Source organism: Schistocerca serialis, chromosome 6 (assembly GCF_023864345.2).
Source record: "Schistocerca serialis cubense isolate TAMUIC-IGC-003099 chromosome 6, iqSchSeri2.2, whole genome shotgun sequence".
Classification (NCBI taxonomy): Eukaryota; Metazoa; Arthropoda; class Insecta; order Orthoptera; family Acrididae; genus Schistocerca; species Schistocerca serialis.
The window spans coordinates 413,038,330-413,057,515 of NC_064643.1; the positions used below are offsets into that span (position 1 = coordinate 413,038,330).

General features: G+C 39.9%; 1 protein-coding gene across 1 annotated transcript in view; it reads right to left on the reverse strand.

Moving 5' to 3' along the window:
- LOC126485144 (Krueppel homolog 1-like) overlaps positions 1 to 19,186 on the reverse strand; it is a 70,816-nt gene that overhangs the window by 20,738 nt on the left and 30,892 nt on the right. The window contains exons 3-5 of the mRNA XM_050108807.1: positions 17,284 to 17,818; positions 9,514 to 9,834; positions 1,213 to 1,575 (exon numbers count right to left, since the gene is read on the reverse strand). Coding sequence (XP_049964764.1) covers positions 1,213 to 1,575; positions 9,514 to 9,834; positions 17,284 to 17,818 — 1,219 coding nt within the window. The remainder of the gene's footprint in view (positions 1 to 1,212; positions 1,576 to 9,513; positions 9,835 to 17,283; positions 17,819 to 19,186) is intronic.

Here is a 19,186-nt window from a genome sequence, read left to right on the forward strand (position 1 = left end):
GATTCCAGTTTGTGTTTGAGGTTAATTCTACTATCCATTTCAATTCTTTACATCACACAGTAAGGGAGAATTAGCTGCCCCCCATAGGCATGAGTGGCATTTTATGGTGCCAATTCCACCCACCCCCTCCTCCTCAATATAATTTGAATTACAGTCACCTGTAGACCAATTACACTGCATGTGCCTTACTATGTACTTACCTCAACTATCATTTGATTTGCTATGAGTGATGTGAAACAAGAATTGTATAAAAGAATGAAAAGACTTCATAGCCTACCAATTTATTGCGAGAGTTGCAGAAGTTATATGAAATTATATAGGTAACCAGAGAAGCCCCACGAGAAATGGCTTTTAAACCTACAGAAACATTGCTTAGCCTAAACTGTTGAGTTCTGACTCTAGTGAGATGTGATCAATTATTTTAAGCTGAGAGCTGGATTTCAAGAAAGCAGTGTTCTGACTGTCAGCAAGACGGACATGCTAGTGATAAGCCCATACATTTGTATGTTTATTGGTGTAACACATGTATAATTCCTTATATAAGCCAAAGTATAAAACATAACTTTGAGACTACTTCACCCTTTCATGAATATCACTCATCCTAAAGGGAAAGGGTTTCAGTTGCAAAGAATATTTTAATCTCAGTGCAGGAGATACTAAAACTTAGTTTTTTAAACGTTCTAGCAATTACCTTTGTAATGTGCGATAGGAATATCTGCTTGTACATGAGGAACCATGTTCTTTATTCAATTATTGTGTGTTCTACACAATGTTGGTTACTTCTATCAGTCAGTGTAATGTTTTCATTCGTAGTTTTCCTGATGTCAGTATCACAGTATATTGTGATCAAGGAATAGCATGGACCATCAGGAGTAGGTACAACCTCATATGCCATTATTTGTTTACTAAGAATGAATTCACAAGAGCGATTTATAATGATGTCTCACATGCTACTCGTAAGTTGTCAAAAATATCTACATAAATTAGAAACTTGTATGGGGACCTCATTTTATAATTATTTAACTGGATAAATGAAAAGCAACCAAAACAATACACAGTCTCCCCTTGACAGAGAGCATAAACAAGTTCATTCACAAATAATGGATGGATTTTGAGCCTTTAAGAAAGTGAAGTTCAGTTCACCAGCAAATACAAGAAGGCTTAACATGGCTTCAGTAAACCCCAACAAATAAATATAATAACTTAACCCACCTGTACAACAGTAGCAACAACAGGAACCTTTATTTGCACAGCTTTAACTTTTGCACCAGGTGAGCGGTGAGCTCCACCACCTTCTCCTTGAGCAACAGTTATTTTGCCTGCCTGTCGCAGATCCTCTGCAGTAGCTGGCACTAACATCTGACGTCGTCCAGGACCAGGTGCAGGGTGCACCTTAACTAAAACAGGGATACCTCTTGCTGGTTTAAGCAGTGCAAATGGAGTCTGACCCTCACGTTCTGCCACCTGCATGGCACGAGTTCTGATAGGATCAATAAGAACACCACCTGCTGTTTTTGGGTCACTTTGAGTGTTAACAACATTTGCACTGTTACTAGAAGAGCTGTTTCCAGATACCTAAAGTAAAACAACATATTATTGTAAGATAAACTGATAGTGTTAAGTCCTGGGTCGACTGCATACACTGGAAGGAGTAAAGGTAACCACACACAATATAGCTGTAGTAGTGAGTGATCAACAGGCACATAAACATGATCATACTAGCAAAGCTTTTGGACAGTGACCTGCTTTCGAGCAAAAACGCTAAACACACACACACACACACACACACACACACACACACACACATTACAGCTAGACAAAGTACAGCTCCATAGCTACAAGTTTCATCATTTTTATGTGCTTGTTGGCTGATGCTTACACTAATCTAAGAGATACTGGCATAACAACATGTAAACAGATTGCAATATTTACAGGTCTGGTAAAGAAAGCAAGTAAACTACGAGGGAGTGTAATATCAAGATAATGCTACTCAAATCCTAAGGTTGAATTTTACAGAGATGGAGCTGATGATGGAAGTAGTTCTTTATTTATTGTTGGCTTAGCCTTTAGAGAAGAAATATGCCTCACATTCCCACAGATTAAAAATTACAATACAAAGACGAAGTAAAAATGGTTGACATAAAAAATTAAAATTTATATATTTATCATCAGGTGTCTTTTTTTTTCTCCCTCTCTCACTTGTTGTGCCTCAAATTACAAGGAGTCTCCTGCTGTGCCATTAAAAATATATATATTTATTAGAAACAACTATTATTGGCGTTTGCAAGTTCCCACAAAACTACATCACTTTTACATGTAACTGCCATTCACAATGTTGGAACTGTACCAAATTCTTCCACTCATACTTTATACAAGTTCTCTGCCTGGTAACTGAACTAGTTGACAACTGTATTCTTGCGTTGCTCATCATCATCTTCAAAATGCTGTGCGCCAAACTACTGTTTCAGTTGCAAAAGGAAATGATACTTGCTGTATGTGAGTTGAGTACTGCAGGGAAGACGATCAAAAAGTTCTCAATGGGCGTACTGAATCTTATCTTTCCTATGAGTAATGAACCATGGAAGCATGCTGTTGTGGCAGAGGACCATCCTGGACGACAGTTTTCCACACCGTGAGTTTTGGATGAGATGTTTCAGTTTGGTGAGCGTTTCGCAATTCACATCAGCTGTAACTGTTGTTCAGTGTTCCATGAAATCAAGCAGACCAACATCCTTAGTAGTGGCCATTTTGGTTTTTTTTTTATTCTTATTATTATTTTGCAATTTTTAATGGCACAACTGCATTGAGTGGCATTTTTTCCTGCATTGGTGAAGGATATCCATGTCTCAGTGGTCATAATACTGTGGGAAAATAAACCCTCATCACTGTGTTGACAGAGCTCCAAAATTGCTCATCCTCTTGGGCTTTTTGTGTTGTTTGGTAACCATTTTTGGTATCCATATCGAACAAATGTGCAATAGCAGAGTTTTTTTTGTTGATAATCATGTAAATAGTGGTTCATCCAACATGAAGAAATTCATCAGCCAGAACACTAATCATCAATCACATCATAATTTGTAGTCCCCTTGTTTCATAATTTTATTGGTTTGCATACTGAGCCAGCCACTCTGCTTTTCGTTATGCATATTTGTATCACCACTTTTAAAGTCTCAACATCACTGTCTATTTTTTCCTTCACTCATTGGTGTAGCCACATAAACTAGGCACAACAACTTTATTTGTATTCAAGTAAAGCATCTAAATATGGAACTTTTCGCATTCAACTCAGACCAGTTGCAAACATGATATTACGTTGCACACTATGATTCATGAAGTGCTAAAGAGCTTTGATGAGATATGGCCATATTAAAAATGTCAGTCATTTCATTTCAGAAAATTTTTCCACAAGACAAAGTAAATAGCTGTCATAAAAGTATATATACAATACAATACTATATGGAGTACAGTTTGATAGTCTAAGGAGACTGACTGTCAACAGCTTCAGCATATTTTCCACTGACACTTTTGGGAACAAAGAGACAATGTCCTGACTGATCTCCACATCGAACACAATTTTGTACGAGTAAATTCTGATTTGTTTCATTATACATACTACAAGCCAAATTATACTAACTTTCATTATTCAGATTAGAATAGATCTGTTTTAAATAATTGGTACATTGAGCTACAATATACCCGATGAGAACCACCTGAAAGTCAAAATATCTGCCTTCCTTTTGTTCAGGGTTACATATAATTTACTACTCAGACCATATATTTAGTTTCATAAGCTTGATGCCACGTTAAATATTGTGACTTTGGCAAATCAGCAGATACTAAGCACTGTCTTGCAAACAATCACACAACTACATTCAACGAGAGAATAATTAGTACAATGTATCACCCTATTGGGATTTTGCTATCAAGGAAGCCACTGAGATCAAATTATGGAAAATTAAGTTTAACTGGCACAGTGTATATGCTGTTAATGCTACATGGAAGTGTGTGCATGCTGCTTGAGTTTACAGAGAAATATGCCACCATGCTTACTTCTCAATGAGAGCAGTGGCCACATTAGCGTTACTCCATTGGTAGCATATACAGGGTGAATCACCTAAAACTTGCACTTGCGGAAATGGAAAGTGCTATTGAGGTGCTGTTTTCACAGAATGGCTTGATAGTCAGGGGCTCGTATTGTTAGCCAATAAATAGCTTGTAATACTACTTAGAACCCATATTTTTGTGAATACACACATTTTTTAAATGGAGCAATGCATAGTGATATAACAAACTACAAGTAGGGTAATTTAGAATGCCATTGGTGCTTGTTGGAGGATATTATTGCGAGTCATTTTAAAAGATAAAGTGCATACACTAGTTATGTGGATTCTGACCAGTAATGAGACAACTATCACACGTTGTGTTCAATATGACCACTGGCAGCTGTAATACATGCTTCCAGACTGGTATGGAACAACTGCTGAACACGTGCTTGCATTGCAGCAGAGACGTCTGAGCAGGCTGCAATAATGTGTCATTGAATAGCATTGGGTGTTGTCATAATGTCCTTGTAGACAGCTCCTTTCAGCTTTTTCCACAGAAAAAAGTCTAAGGTGTAAAATCTGGGGAACTTGCTGGCCAAAGTACAGGTCCGTTGTGTCCAATCCAACTATTTGGAAACAATTTGCGAAGACATGCTGTAGTACTTCGAGCAAAAATGGGCTTAAGAACTGATGGTTTAGTATCCCACAGTACATGTTTAAACTCCACAGATGCTGATGTTCCACATGACGAAGCCAATGGGGATTATCAACAGGCCAATACAGCATATCTTAGCAGTTTAACTGGCCATGACTGGTAAATGTGGCTTGTCACTAAAAGATACATGACATATCTGGAGCATCCTGTTTTATTGTAATGCACATGTACAGAAGTTAATGTGTCTCTCATAATTGTTTCCATGCAGGTCGTGACGGGCAGAGATGGAAACTATGTTGATGGAGAATGCATAGGACACTTGCCTGACTGATGCCACTTCCTCCTGCAATTGCGTGTGTGCTAGTGTGTGGATAAACTGCAAAAATATTAATTTCTCCTTCTCTGTCATCACTGTTTCCTTCTGTTATGTTATCTAGGTGTTATGCTACCACTTTCACGTAACTGGTGGAAGAGGCTGCTAAATAACTGCCGAGATGGTTGATATCTATTGGAAAACCTTGCCACATACATTGTGCAAGAACGAAATGCATTCTTCCTACACTCTCCATACACTTTGAGCATATCAGCTTTTTCTGCACTGGTAAATTCCACTGTCCGCTCATGACGTACAGCTTGGACTGTCACACACTAAGACTAGCAAGTCACAGTGTTCTCAATGAACATACAAGCACACTGTAAGCAAACATAAAAACATTATACCTAGCAACCACACAGGCTGAACGGCACAAACAAGTATCAGTGTGGAAACTTTGCACAATACAATATCTCATAAACGACACACTAGACACCTGTGACAGACACCACTGACATTCTGATTTACCCTAATTCTATCAAATAATGGAAACTCCAGGTAGGCATATCAAGAACGTAGGAAGACGCAAGCAAGCAAACCTCATGCACACACGACTGCCAGCTCCAGCATCTCAGGCTGGAATGCAACATCACATGGGATGCAAGCAGCAATTTGGAGGGGGCTGGGAAGAGATAGTAGTGTACGGATGGGGAGAGAGACGAACGCTGTCTACTGGAGTGCGCAGGGACTAGTCTGCCAACAGGGTCATCACACCCGGAAATGAGGGACATCCTATCCGAGATAATTCCCACCCGTCCTAAAGTGGTGTTTGCTGCCCGGTCAACCTCCACAACATCCTAGCTCATTCCTATGCCACTCCGAATCTCAAACCCTGACCCCAAGGATCATATCTATGTGGAAAACTCAGGTGCACAACCTGCCCAATCCACTACCCAGCACTTCCTATTCCATTCCTGTCACAGGTTAATCCTTCCCCATCAGGACCCATGCCTCCTGTGAAAGCAGCTATGCCATTTACCAGTTCTGCTACAATCACTACACAGCTTTTTATATTGGTATGACTACCAACCAGCTGTCCACCACAATGAATGACCACCGCCAAACTGTGGTCAAGAGTAAAGTAGGCCACCTTGTGGAACAACATGTGGTGGAACATAATATAATTGATTTCAATGGCTGCTTCACTACCCGAACCATCTGGACCCTTCCCACCACCACCAGATTTTCTGAACTGCACAGATGGGAGTTATCCTTACGACACATTCTCCACTCCCGTAATTATCGCAGCCTGAACCTGTGGTAACATACTGTCCTCTCACCCTCCTCCCAACAGTTTACACCCCCTCTGTCCTACCATCTCTGCACTCACATCTCCCAACCTGTGTATTTGCAGCCCTCTGCCAATGCATACACTTTACTATTCCTGCCAATGCATCAACCTGACTCTCACTGTTCCTCCCCCCCCCCCACCCACCCACCCACACACACACACACACACACACACACACACACACACACACACACACTCTCCACACACACACACACACACACACACACACACACACACACACACACACACTCTCTTCCCTGGCCACAACCTCGAAATGCTGTGCATGCTGGCAGTCTAGTCCCAGAATGCTCCAACAGACAGTGTTCATCTTTCTCTCCACCCATACACCACTATCCCTTCCCCTTCCCCGCCCATACCAGATTGCTGCTCGCATCCCATATGATGCTGCATTCCGGCCCAAGATGCTGGAGTTGATGGTCGTGTGTGTGAGGTGTGCTTGCTTTTTTGTGTGTGCAAGGTGTGTGTGTGTCTTTCTTTTACTGATGAAGACTATGGCTGAAAGCTTTTTATGAGTGTATTTTAACTGTGCTTGTCTGTTGACATGTCTTCTTTACAGTAAGTATAAATCTCTCTTATACTTCGTTTATTTTGTTAATGTCAATAGGCATTGTTCCATTTAAAGAAGTGTATGTTTACAGAAGAAAATACACTTTCTAAGAATTATTAAACTCTGTTTATTGGCTAACAATACTAGTCCTTGACTACCAATCCATTCTGTGGAAACTGCACATCAACAGCACTTTCCATTTCTGTGATATTTGCAGTGCAAGTGTTATGTAATTTTACCTGTATAAACACCTTGACTGACTGGTACATATAAAATATCAGCATTGTTCCAGTTGAAATATGAGCACAGTAGGAGTTAAAAAATTCCAGCACAGCACTTGCTAACAGCTGTCACCTCTTGAGACAAAGGAAATCATCAAAAGCCAGAAATATAACTGTAAACCCAATATGACAACGGAGACAAGAGAATGTTGAACAGTGTTTAGAATGTTTTAAACCAATTGATTTTATGCACTAAGCAGTACTGTGTATAAATGTCAATCCACTACTTCAGCCCACAAATGAAACAAAAATCAAAGCAGTGGCAGTGGGCAGTGAGAGGGGTCAAACTCACCTCCTGGATGGCTTGGTCAATATTTATAATTCATCTTACTGTTCACCTTGCCTACAACAAAACAGTTACTTGCAAATATTTAACAGGTCATTTGGACCAAGTGGACTAAAAAATACATGACAAGAAACCAGAATTGTTGAAGAAATGAATCATCTTTAATCAGGACAATGCACCTGCCAACAAGCATCCTTTGGTAATGGGAAAACTGAAGTATAATCTGTTGGAATATCCATCCCATTCACCAGATGTTGTATCCTCTGATTTCCATCTGCTAGCACACTGAGAGATTTTGTGACTGGAAAATATTTTCAGTCTAATGATGATGAGGTTGTGGTATTAGTCAACAGATATTTTACACACCTTCCAAATAACTCTTCAGAGATGAAACCCACTAACTGAAAGGATTCTGCACAACATTTGTTGACGATAATGAGGACTATGTTGAAAAACAGCCTAAAATACCATCTTCACCATCTGCCAAAGAATTTAACTATCTCTTGAAGATTTTACCTTGCTATATAGCATATAAAGCTGGACATAGCCACTGGACATTTTCTTGCCAAAAGTCACACCTGAGACAGGAGCTGACATTCATTAATTGATCCATCTTGTGAATCAGTGTCTAGTATGGGGAGGGGGTTCTATACTTTATGTTTTCTCTGGCTACATTCACATCTGCCTACCTACTTCCAAACATGTGAGTTGTCATTAAGAGGAAATTGTACTGAAACTTTAGTATTATTATATTTTGTAACTTGCTAATCCTTATACTATGCTTAAATCAGTGTGTGTGTGTGTGTGTGTGTGTGTGTGTGTGTGTGTGTGTGTGTCTATATATATATATATATATATATATATATATATATATATATATATATATATATATATGGTTATAATAGAGGGAAACATTCCACGTAGGAAATATATATCTAAAAACAAAGATGATGTGACTTACCAAATGAAAGTGCTGGCAGGTCGACAGACACACAAACAAACACAAACATACACACAAAATTCAAGCTTTCGCAACAAACTGTTGCCTCATCAGGAAAGAGGGAAGGAGAGGGAAAAACGAAAGGATGTGGGTTTTGAGGGAGAGGGTAAGGAGTCATTCCAATCCCGGGAGCGGAAAGACTTACCTTAGGGGGAAAAAAGGACGGGTATACACTCGCACACACACACATATCCATCCACACATATACAGACACAAGCAGACATATTTGAAGACAAATTTGAAATGTCTAGCTGTGGGTAGTTACCTTAATGTGGAAACTTGAGTGTGCTTCTCTGTGTAGTATGTGGAGAAAGATGATTCATAATTGTTTTTAACTTTTTCAACATTGAAAGAAATCTGGACATAAAAATGGGCAGGTTGTCTTTGCCACTTCTATGCTATGGAGGTTCTGTCAGTGTTGCCCTTCATTATGTAACTAAAATGTAGCCTGTGTGGATAGGCACCAGACTAAAATCCAGAGATCTAGGATTTCATTCCCAGTTGAAACTAAGATTTACTCTGGCACATCAAATTATCATTATCTTCAGCAAATTTTATTTGCGTGAGAAAAATCTAGTACTAGTGTTTTGCACAGAGAACTATAGAAACCTGCTTGATTAGGTGAATGTGCCGACAATAAGGTCAGAGGAAGGCAAGTACATATAATTTCCAATAAATACACATCTAATGAAGTGCTGTAGCACTCAAACCAAACTCTCAGTTGAAGGTGGTTTTATTTCTATATATGCTGATTTTTATGTGTTCAGAAAGGCTGCTATCTCGGCCACCAAAATGGCACTCTGCTGTGATGATCGAACTACACGATATTTGCAGAATGTTACATTCTGGTGTTTTACAATGTTCTCTTATTGCTGCAGATGTTTCCACATTTGTTGTAGGTGACTTATTCAGAACTCTATTCTTTGACAACATCTGCATAAATTTTCCTCCCAAAGTACAACAGACTTATACTATTACCTACAACAATTTTAGGGCTGAATCTGATATATGCTCACCCGAGGATGAGGCCCACGAAAACGCACACCATGTTTATATTCTTCATGAGCACGTAATGCACCTTTCCGTGTAAATTCTAGGTCACAGATGTAACAAGTATAACGTGCACGATCACCGTGTGAGTGAGCACGATGACACACAAGATTTGACATTTGATTAAAACCCTTTCCACAGAGTTCACACTTGTATGGTCTTTCATTGGTGTGTGTGAACACATGGTTTCTGAGATTGCCTTTTTGGTGGAAGCCTTTCCCACAAGTTGGACAACGATGGGGCTTATAATCAGAATGAGTTTTCCTGTGTGATATAAGTGTTGATACCTGAAAAAATATAAAATATTGTAATCAAAGATGGGCAAATATGAAGGGTTAATATTTCACTAAGTTAACATAAACATGCATCAACATAATGCATTAAAATTCTCCACAATAAAGATGTGCAGTTATCAACAAAATCACAAACAGTAACAGTAAACACATTTCTTTGAGAGACCATTATCATTATCAAATAGCATGGCAACGTGAGAGTGTGCTGAGATAAAATGGACCTCATACAAATTGGAATTGTCTCACCTCAAAAACTATTTTTTAAAGATGTACGTGAACATCATTAATCACGTAGGCTTCTCAATGCTGTGAAACGGTGCTGTCCACTACAAATACCTTTACATTAGCCTATTAGAAATACTTGTCACAAGGTTAATAAGTATTCCTTTTCATTTGATATGGTATTATTATTATTATTATTATTATTTATTACACTGGGCAATCAATCAGAATGCATAACAGAAAGAGAGGAAGTTGGATACTACACCTGATCTGCCAAACTAAGCTGACTATAAGTAAGATGTGGAGTGGGGTCTGCATAAACAAATATTGTACTGAAACATTTCAATACACAAGATGTCACACACAATGAAAAATTCATTATTATTCTGCTTTCTGGACTTCATTGCTGTCAGTTTCCAGGTTGCCCGCAAATTATACCCCTTATCAGAACATATCTACATCTACACTCATGTTCAAGAAAACCAGAATACCTTGAATGACAAGATAGGGCATTCGTATTCACAGGACATGTACATGTTCTGCATAAATGATTAGGTTTTGAACCTTGTAGGCCCGCAGATTCAAGGTCAACGTCGATTTCGCGGCGCAGCACCTACCAGTAAAATGTGCCTGCAGCTCTCGTTGTCACTATAAACTGAAGGTAATGGATCAGTGTTACTTGAGCAGATGGTGCAATGTGCCTCCCTGACATAGGCGTGAACTGTATCATCAAAACAGTGTGTTTGAAATAGGGGTGCATTATTGGCACGAGAGAAAGTAGTGCATCCATCCAGGAAACTGCTTCTCCTGTGGGACAAAGTGTTTTGGCAGTGGAACGAATCCATGCAGAATGGTTCGTGGAAAGCCTTAGAACACAAAGAGAGGGGTCAGGTTGCACCACCACCCAGAACACCTGCAGCACGATCGACATCTCATCCCTCATCCGAATGGCATTGCCGGACAGGTCTGTGTCCTCCTTGGCTGTGGCGCAACAATGGAACAGTGTAACACATCATACACTATATGGGTGACAGTCCGTCACTGTTTATTATGGTATAGGCTATGTGCGCATTATACACTACTCTGCCTACCTTTGATGAATGTGCAGAAACATGCTAGACCGCAATGGTGTACGGAATGGTGTCACTTGGGACAGGAATGGCATCAGATAATGTTTTCGGTCAAATGCAGGTTCTGTTTGTTTGAAAACGATGGCCGCATTTTGGTTCGCTGCAGACATCCCAGCATCACAGTGATTGCACTCGCACAAGACATACAGTGACAACTTGGGGCCTTATTGTATGTGGTGCTATTGGCTACTACCACAAATCACAGCTGGTGCATGTCCAGGACCCTGTGACTAATGTGAATGACATCCTGCAAACCGTAGCCATATACTTTCTGCACAACACCCCAGACACCATTTCTCAGCAAGACAATGACCACATGTTGTTGCACAAACACATACCTTATTGGTGTCACAGGATGTCAGCCTTTTGTCCTGGCCTGCCAGATCACCAGACTTGTGCCAGTCAAGAATATGATGAAACGACAGGTGCATGGTGAAATGACAGGGGCAGCAATACCAAGCGCTAACCATCACAGATGAACTTTGGAACCAGGTGAATGCAGCATGGATGCTTATACCACAGGATGCCATTCATGCCTTATAGGTGCCGATGCCATCGCACATGGAACAAGATATCAGGGGCCATGGCAGACCATGTGCCTACTAGACAGCAGGATGTATGCTGAACCAAGGTGACTGAAAAGCTAATCATTTCTGCAGAACATACTAACGTACATGTCCTGTGAATATGAATGTCCTATCTCTAGTCATTCAAGGTGTTCCTATGAGCGTACATCTATCACTGCAAACCACTGTGAAGTGCATGGCACTGATACTTCCCATTGCACTGTGAATTAGTCTTTCCTCCTGCTTCATTCGTTTATGGAGCCCGGGAAGAATGCTAGCTTGTATGCCTCCATGCATGCTGCAGTTATTCTAATCTTGTGTTCATACTGATCTTGTCATGCATTATTACAGAAAAAGCGATAGCGCATTTCTTATGAAAACTCCTGTCCATAATGATTGTACTTAGATAATTAATCAGTTGAATACAAGAAGTCAGATAAGTGGATTGTTTCTAGAGTGAATCTTTTGCTCTACTGTTGAGTGTACACTGTTGTAAAACTTCCTGTGTTGAAGACCAGGAACCAATCCCAGATACCTGCCATCTGCAGGAAATGTTCTTGTTGGCTGAGCTGCCCATTCATGTGACCTGCAATGCAGCATTAGTTTTTCTGTATTTTCATTATACTATGCAAACTACTCAGAAACTATTTTACATTTCTTACAGTGTGAGCATTCCTAGGCAAAAAAACTGTAGCAGAGAAATGGCTCAACTACTGTCTGTGGTTTGTTTCCAGAATTAGTCATCTCCTCTGGAGTGTAAAGTATGCTGCTGCGAGATTACCCGACAATTTACAATTGCGTCCTGGATCAAGATTCAAACCAACATTCTTGACTTTGTGACTGTTCAAGCTTTCCCAGCGGATATGTTGTAAATAGTCTTCATGGGTTTACCACTGGATCACATTGTGCAAATTCCACAGTATTTCCCCAGAGCAACTGTTCTACATCTTCAGGTGGTTCAACCTTGCTGGTGACTAGGTACATCATAGTCGTACCCAGCCACCAGCAAGGCTGAACCACCTGAAGATGTAGGACAGTTGCTCCGAGGAAATACTGTGGAATTTGCACAATGTGGTCCGGTGGCAAACCTGCAAAGACTATTTACCCTTGACTTTAGTTGCAAAGCTTCACAAAAATGCACATTTTGATGCAGCTTGAAAGATTCCTCCTGCTAACAATACCTAATCTGCGAGTACAATTTCTCCATTAAATCCTTTCTTCAAAGAACTCTAGTTTGGCAACATATGCAAGAGAGACTACTCCAGCAATGAGGATTGAAAAAACTGTGTGGGCAAAATGTGATTTAAACTTAGATAACTCACCAATAAAAGCACTGACCATGAAAAGTTAATGTCCAGATTCCAGTTCCACAACAAAATTTTTGAGGCTTTTGTATCAGGATCTTTGGCTGATATTTGTTTGACAATTCACTCAAGATTTACTCTCCAATGTTAGTGGCCACCCATTGTTACTGGTGGTCACCAACAACAGAGTGTGAATCTTTGACCATTACAACCACTTGTGCTGACAAAAAAAAATCAGAAAAAACATTAAACAAATATCTGTCGAAGATCTATACAAAAGCCAACATGCAATATGTCAGTTTTTCAACGGACCACATATTGATACTGAGTGAAAAATTCATTCTAGTATCAATGATATTTCATCTTTTTAAGTTCCTGTTACTCAGCTTGACCCACATGTAAGTTGTGTTGTTCTGGTTTTCTCTAGACAGTCCTAGGGGAGAATAAGAACGTCCTCCTACATTCTGTGCTACTTACAAGGTTTTGTTGAAGTTCTGGTGCTTTAATACTCCAGTTATTAATATTATTTCAGCCAGTGTGATGCCTAAGAGATGAGGATGCAATATGACCCTCATTTACAGACACCACCTAAAACTTTAAAAACTGACTTTTGTTGTCTTCTGTTATGACATTTAATGGATAATGTGGAAACAAATTTCCAGCCAATACACACAGGAACACAATTTACAACACGTTCTGGAAGCTGTTACTCTAGGTTTCATTTCTTTTTTAAAAAACTATGGTAGACAAACAATAATGTGTGTTATCCACCAACATACTTAGGTAGTGTGCTACAGTGAGACATGGAGTACAACTGCTCTTGTGAACGATTTAAAATGAAGCAAAAAATGGGCATATACGAGGGCATACTGAAAAGTTAATGCCTCCAAATTTTTTATGTGAAAACTCTTAAAAGTTTTTGAATAAAATAAATTTGATTAATGTTCTACATCTTTATACTTCATCTCTACATATTTATTTCTCAAAATAGTTACCGGGTGACGTACCCATTCCTCCCAATGAGAATCCAATTTTTTGATACTGTCACTATGGAATGTCCACAATCTTACCTGTCCTTGCACCCCTTCAACACATCAAAGTGTAGTCATCAAAGCTGTTCTTCAAGTTTTGAAAACAGATGAAAATTGGATGGGGCCCAGTTGGGACTGTATGGAGGGTGATCAATAACAGTGAACCCAAGTGTCAGACTGTTGCAGATGTCACAGCACTCATGTGTGGTCTGGCATTGTCAAGCCGAAGGAGAGAGTGCTCTATGTGCTGATGAGTTTGATTACAGCATGCTGTTTCTAACAAACTGATTCAGTTAGGTTACACACCACCATGTCACAAACTACCTTTCAGAGCCCTCTAGCAATAACGGGTTTCCAGTCTGTAGACACGATGGAAAAAAAAGCAGAATTTTATAAAGCTTGTTTTATTTAAAAAGCTTTAAGAGTTTTCAGATAAAAAATTCGGAGACATTACTTTTCAACACACTATTGTACAACTTTCTGTCACTTATCATAAAAAAAACAATTATTTTATTCTAGCTCTAACTTATAACTTTGTCTTCCTTGCTTTAATGTGCTGAATATCTGAACATATCATTCAAGAGACATGATGAGGCTGCAAATGTATATGTACCCACATTCCCAATATATGTATTCTCTTTGTGTGTTCTCATTTGATTCCCAAGAATTACTCAATATTTCCATTAGATTTCAGAAAATAGAAATCATGCTGAATCCTTATCACAGCAACTGCGTGGTGTGTGTGCTTCATAAACATATCTCTCACATAAGTCATACAGGCTAAAAGGCAATATCTGATCTTTAGTGATACTAATTTACTAAAACTATTTCTCAGTCTTCATCAGCAAATAAAAAGATGCATACAAACATATGGGGGGGAGAGAGAAAAGGCATGTTCAGTTGCAGACAGGTACAATGAAAAGACTGTTATACATTGAGCTTTTGGTCAAAGCCTTCTTCAGAAAAGAAGACAAATGTACACAAGCAATCACAACTCTCACACACGTAGCACTGCTATCTGCAGCAGCAGCGGCCACAGTACAATTCTGGCATTGATCGGAAGCAACACTTCAGAGCCTGGTAAGGAAGGGGGAGGATAGCAGGGTACAGGTTGGGAGAAAGAAGAGTGCTGTCTGGCAGAGCCTGCAGAGACTAGATGGTAGCAGAACGAGGCTGATGGGTGCAGTGTCGGGAGGTGGTGAGGAATGGGAGGGCATGGAACAGGAGAGGAGCAGAGAAGAGGAAAAAATCAGTGGGCAAATTGTTTGAGAGTGGTGAACAGTGAGGGTGAGGGGACATGAACTGGGAGGGAGTGATAGGACAGAGGGGACAGAAACTGTTGGGTGAAGCATGCGGGGACAGCGGGTCATCATAGGTCGTGGCTGGGAAAATGTGAGAAGTGAAGAATGTGTTGTAATAAACACTCACATGTGCTCAGTTCAGAAAAGCTGGTGGTGTATGGGAGAATCCAGATGACCTGGGTTGTGAAGCAGCCATTGAACTTAATCATGTCATGTTCAGCTGCATATTGTGCCACAGGGGGGTCCCCATCAGAGGCTAGACCACTTATGAAAGCTCTGCTGCAAACATTTTACAGCTTTTTATCACCAAACTGTGGCCAAAAGCAAAGTAGACCACCCTGTGGCACAATATGTAGCTGAGGATAACACAATGGCTGCTTCACAGCCCAGGTCATCTGGACCTTCCCCTCCACCATCTTTTCTGAACTGTGCAGATGGGAACTATCCTCATAACTCATTCTGCTTTCACTTCCGAAATTATCACGGTCTCAACCTACAATAATCTACTGTGCATACACTCTCCACCCATCAGCTACCACCTCCTCTGTCCCATCGCCCTCTCCCAATTTGCAGCTCATCACCCTTATTATGCACCACTCTGGCAACACACCCTCTAATTTTTCTCCTTTCTGCCCTCTCCTTTTCTGCTACCCATTTCCTCCTCCTCCCTTCTCTACAGTCTCCCAATGATGCACCTCATAGCCTTGTCCTCCTGCCATCTGGTCCCTCCACACTCCACCAAACAGTGCTCTTCCCTACCACTGCTATCTCTCCCCATTTCCCGCCCCACGCTGAACTGTTGCTTTCGTTAAAGGTGGGAACTGCATTCTGGCTGCGCAGCTGAGATAACGATCATGTGTGCATGAAGTATGCCTGCTTGTGTGGATGTGTCTCCTTTTCTGAAGAACGCTTTGGCCAGTAGCTCAATGTATAACAGTCTTTTCATTGTACCTGTCTGCAACTGAACATGCCTTCTCTCTCTCCCCCCATTTGTTTGTATGCATCTTTTTATTTGCTGATGAAGACTGAGAAATAGTTTGAGTAAATTAATATTGCTAAAGATCAGATATTGCCTTTTAGCCTGTATGACTTATGTGAGAGATATGTTTATGAAGCACACACTCCACGCAGTTGCTGTGGTAAGGACTCATGATTTCTGTTTTCTGAAATCTAATGGAGATATTGAGTAATTCTTGTACCTACTTGCAACATGATGTGTTGTCTTTACAGTATATAGCAGGCTATCATTATCATAATACTGTTGATATTCTAACCTGAACTTTCTATTATTGAACAATATGCAGATAGATTCTATTCACCGCTTAGCAAAAGTACTGAGTCACATACAGGCACAATGTAAAAGAATGCTACATATATTCTACATTCTGACTAATGCCTTGATCAGAATAGCAAACACATGCACATTCACACAAGGACAAGTCACACACATATCCACTGTCATCGCCAGGTGCTAAAGGCCTTAGTGTCTGGAGATGACAGTCACTTTGTGTGTATAAGTTGTGCTCATTTGAATGTCTGCAAGTGTTCTTGAAGGGCTTATTCCGATAGCTGAAGATATCTAATATTGTTTTTCATTGTGACTTCTGCGACTCAATGCTGCCTCTATGTGGTGAGTAGCAATATATCATTTTCATCTGATGTTATTCCACCCTGGATATTCCATTGTTTGATTTTGTCAAAGTATTAAAAAAAAATTGGTCAACTACAGAAACATGCAATCACCAATAATCCCTACAAATCAGAGGTCTCATTTAACTATTATGAACTAAAAAATCTATTTGGGGGTGGGTGGTGGAGGTATCTTCACTATTATTTGGATAGTAATTCAATAAAAGAGTTACTAGCAAGATTATGGACTACTTGCTTACCCTGTTAAACGTCTTCTCACACATCTCACAAACATATGGCCGGGCATCTGTATGTATGGCACGGTGTTGTGACAAGGTACTCAACTGACGGAATGCTTTTCCACAGGCTTCACATCGAAAGTTGCGTTCACCTGTATGTGTTGGCAGGTGACGTGTTAGAGTGTACTGATGACGGAACTCTTTCCCACAATAGCCACACTCCCAAAGTTTGACAGTCTTATCACCAACACGGGCATAACGTACAAAGTGAGTTCGAGGAGTGGTTGGATCTCTAGAGTCATTCTGACGTTGTCTTTCTCTTTCTGCTTCTACATCCTCTTCACTAACCACTTTGAATCGGATTTGACCTCGCCGTGCACCCATGTATCGACCTGATGATTGCAACGATGTATACTCTGGCTCAGAACCCGGTGTTCCCTCAGTATCCGGTGATGGCACATCATCTTCTGTTTTGATGAATAATTGGTCTGATGCTACTACTTCCTCTGTCTTCACTGTTCGTTCACGCACGACGAGCTCCAGCACACCATCTCTGCTATTAATGCATAAAGACAGAAAGAAAGTAGTTATGGTTTGTTGATGGTAAACAAATAAATTGTTTTATTTTCTTCTTGTCTCAGGAAACAATATACCATGCCCACATGCAAAATAGTGTTTTAAGTTCTTAGCAGAATGCAAACAATAGTTATAAAGAAAACTGAGAAGCTCTGCTCCTTTCATGTTTTTACAGAGTTTTTTTTATGAGTTCTGCAGATAACTAAAATGATAATTTATTACTAAACACACTTCAATTGTGCAAAATCACACATTACTCCTAAGAGTAGTAACTACCGTTGAGGATATCTTAGCACTTAAAATTAATTATGTTGACACCAACAACTCTGAGAGAACATACATCGTTGCAAGGAGTAATTGCCATACAGCTGTTCTTATAGTCTGATCATGTACAGTGTGCACCTGAGCAAATGTAGTAATATTTCATCTAGGTGTTCTATACAGGCCAGTATCGTCAACTGTGCCAAACAATTAGAATTGCATGAATGCAGCAACAGAAACAGATGGAAAGCAACAAGAACAAAACACTTAACTTTACTACAAGTATCTTCAGTCTTTGCAGAATATCTTTCTTCCTTAAACACTTGTACACTTTTGTGATAATGTAGAATAAAACTGTCAAAGATAAGTTATTGATATTGTTCTATTTGAACTGAGTACCCAACTAGATATGCCTCTTGCACACCAAAAGACAAGACAGCAACTTCATCACTAGGCATGCATTTTACTTGGCCATGGAGGATATAAGATGAACATCAACAAAAGCAAAACGAGGATAATGGAATGTAGTTGAATTAAGTCAGGTGATGCAGAGGGAATTAGATTAGGAAATGAGACACTTAAAGTAGTAAAGGAGTTTTGCTATTTGGGGAGCAAAATAACTGATGATGGTCGAAGTAGAGACGATAAAAAATGTAGACTGGCAATGGCAAGGAAAGCGTTTCTGAAGAAGAGAAATTTATTAACATCGGGTATAGATTTAAGTGTCAGGAAGTCGTTTCTGAAAGTATTTGTATGGAGTGTAGCCATGTATGGAAGTGAAACATGGACGATAAATAGTTTGGACAAGAAGAGAATAGAAGCTTTCGAAATGTGGTGCTACAGAAGAATGCTGAAGATTAGATGGGCAGATCACATAACTAATGAGGAGGTATTGAATAGAATTGGGGAGAGGAGGAGTTTGTGGCACAACTTGACAAGAAGAAGGGACCGGTTGGTAGGACATGTTCTGAGGCATCAAGGGATCACAAATTTAGCATTGGAGGGCAGCGTGAAGGGTAAAAATCGTAGAGGGAGACCAAGAGATGAATACACTAAGCAGATTCAGAAGGATGTAGGTTGCAGTAAG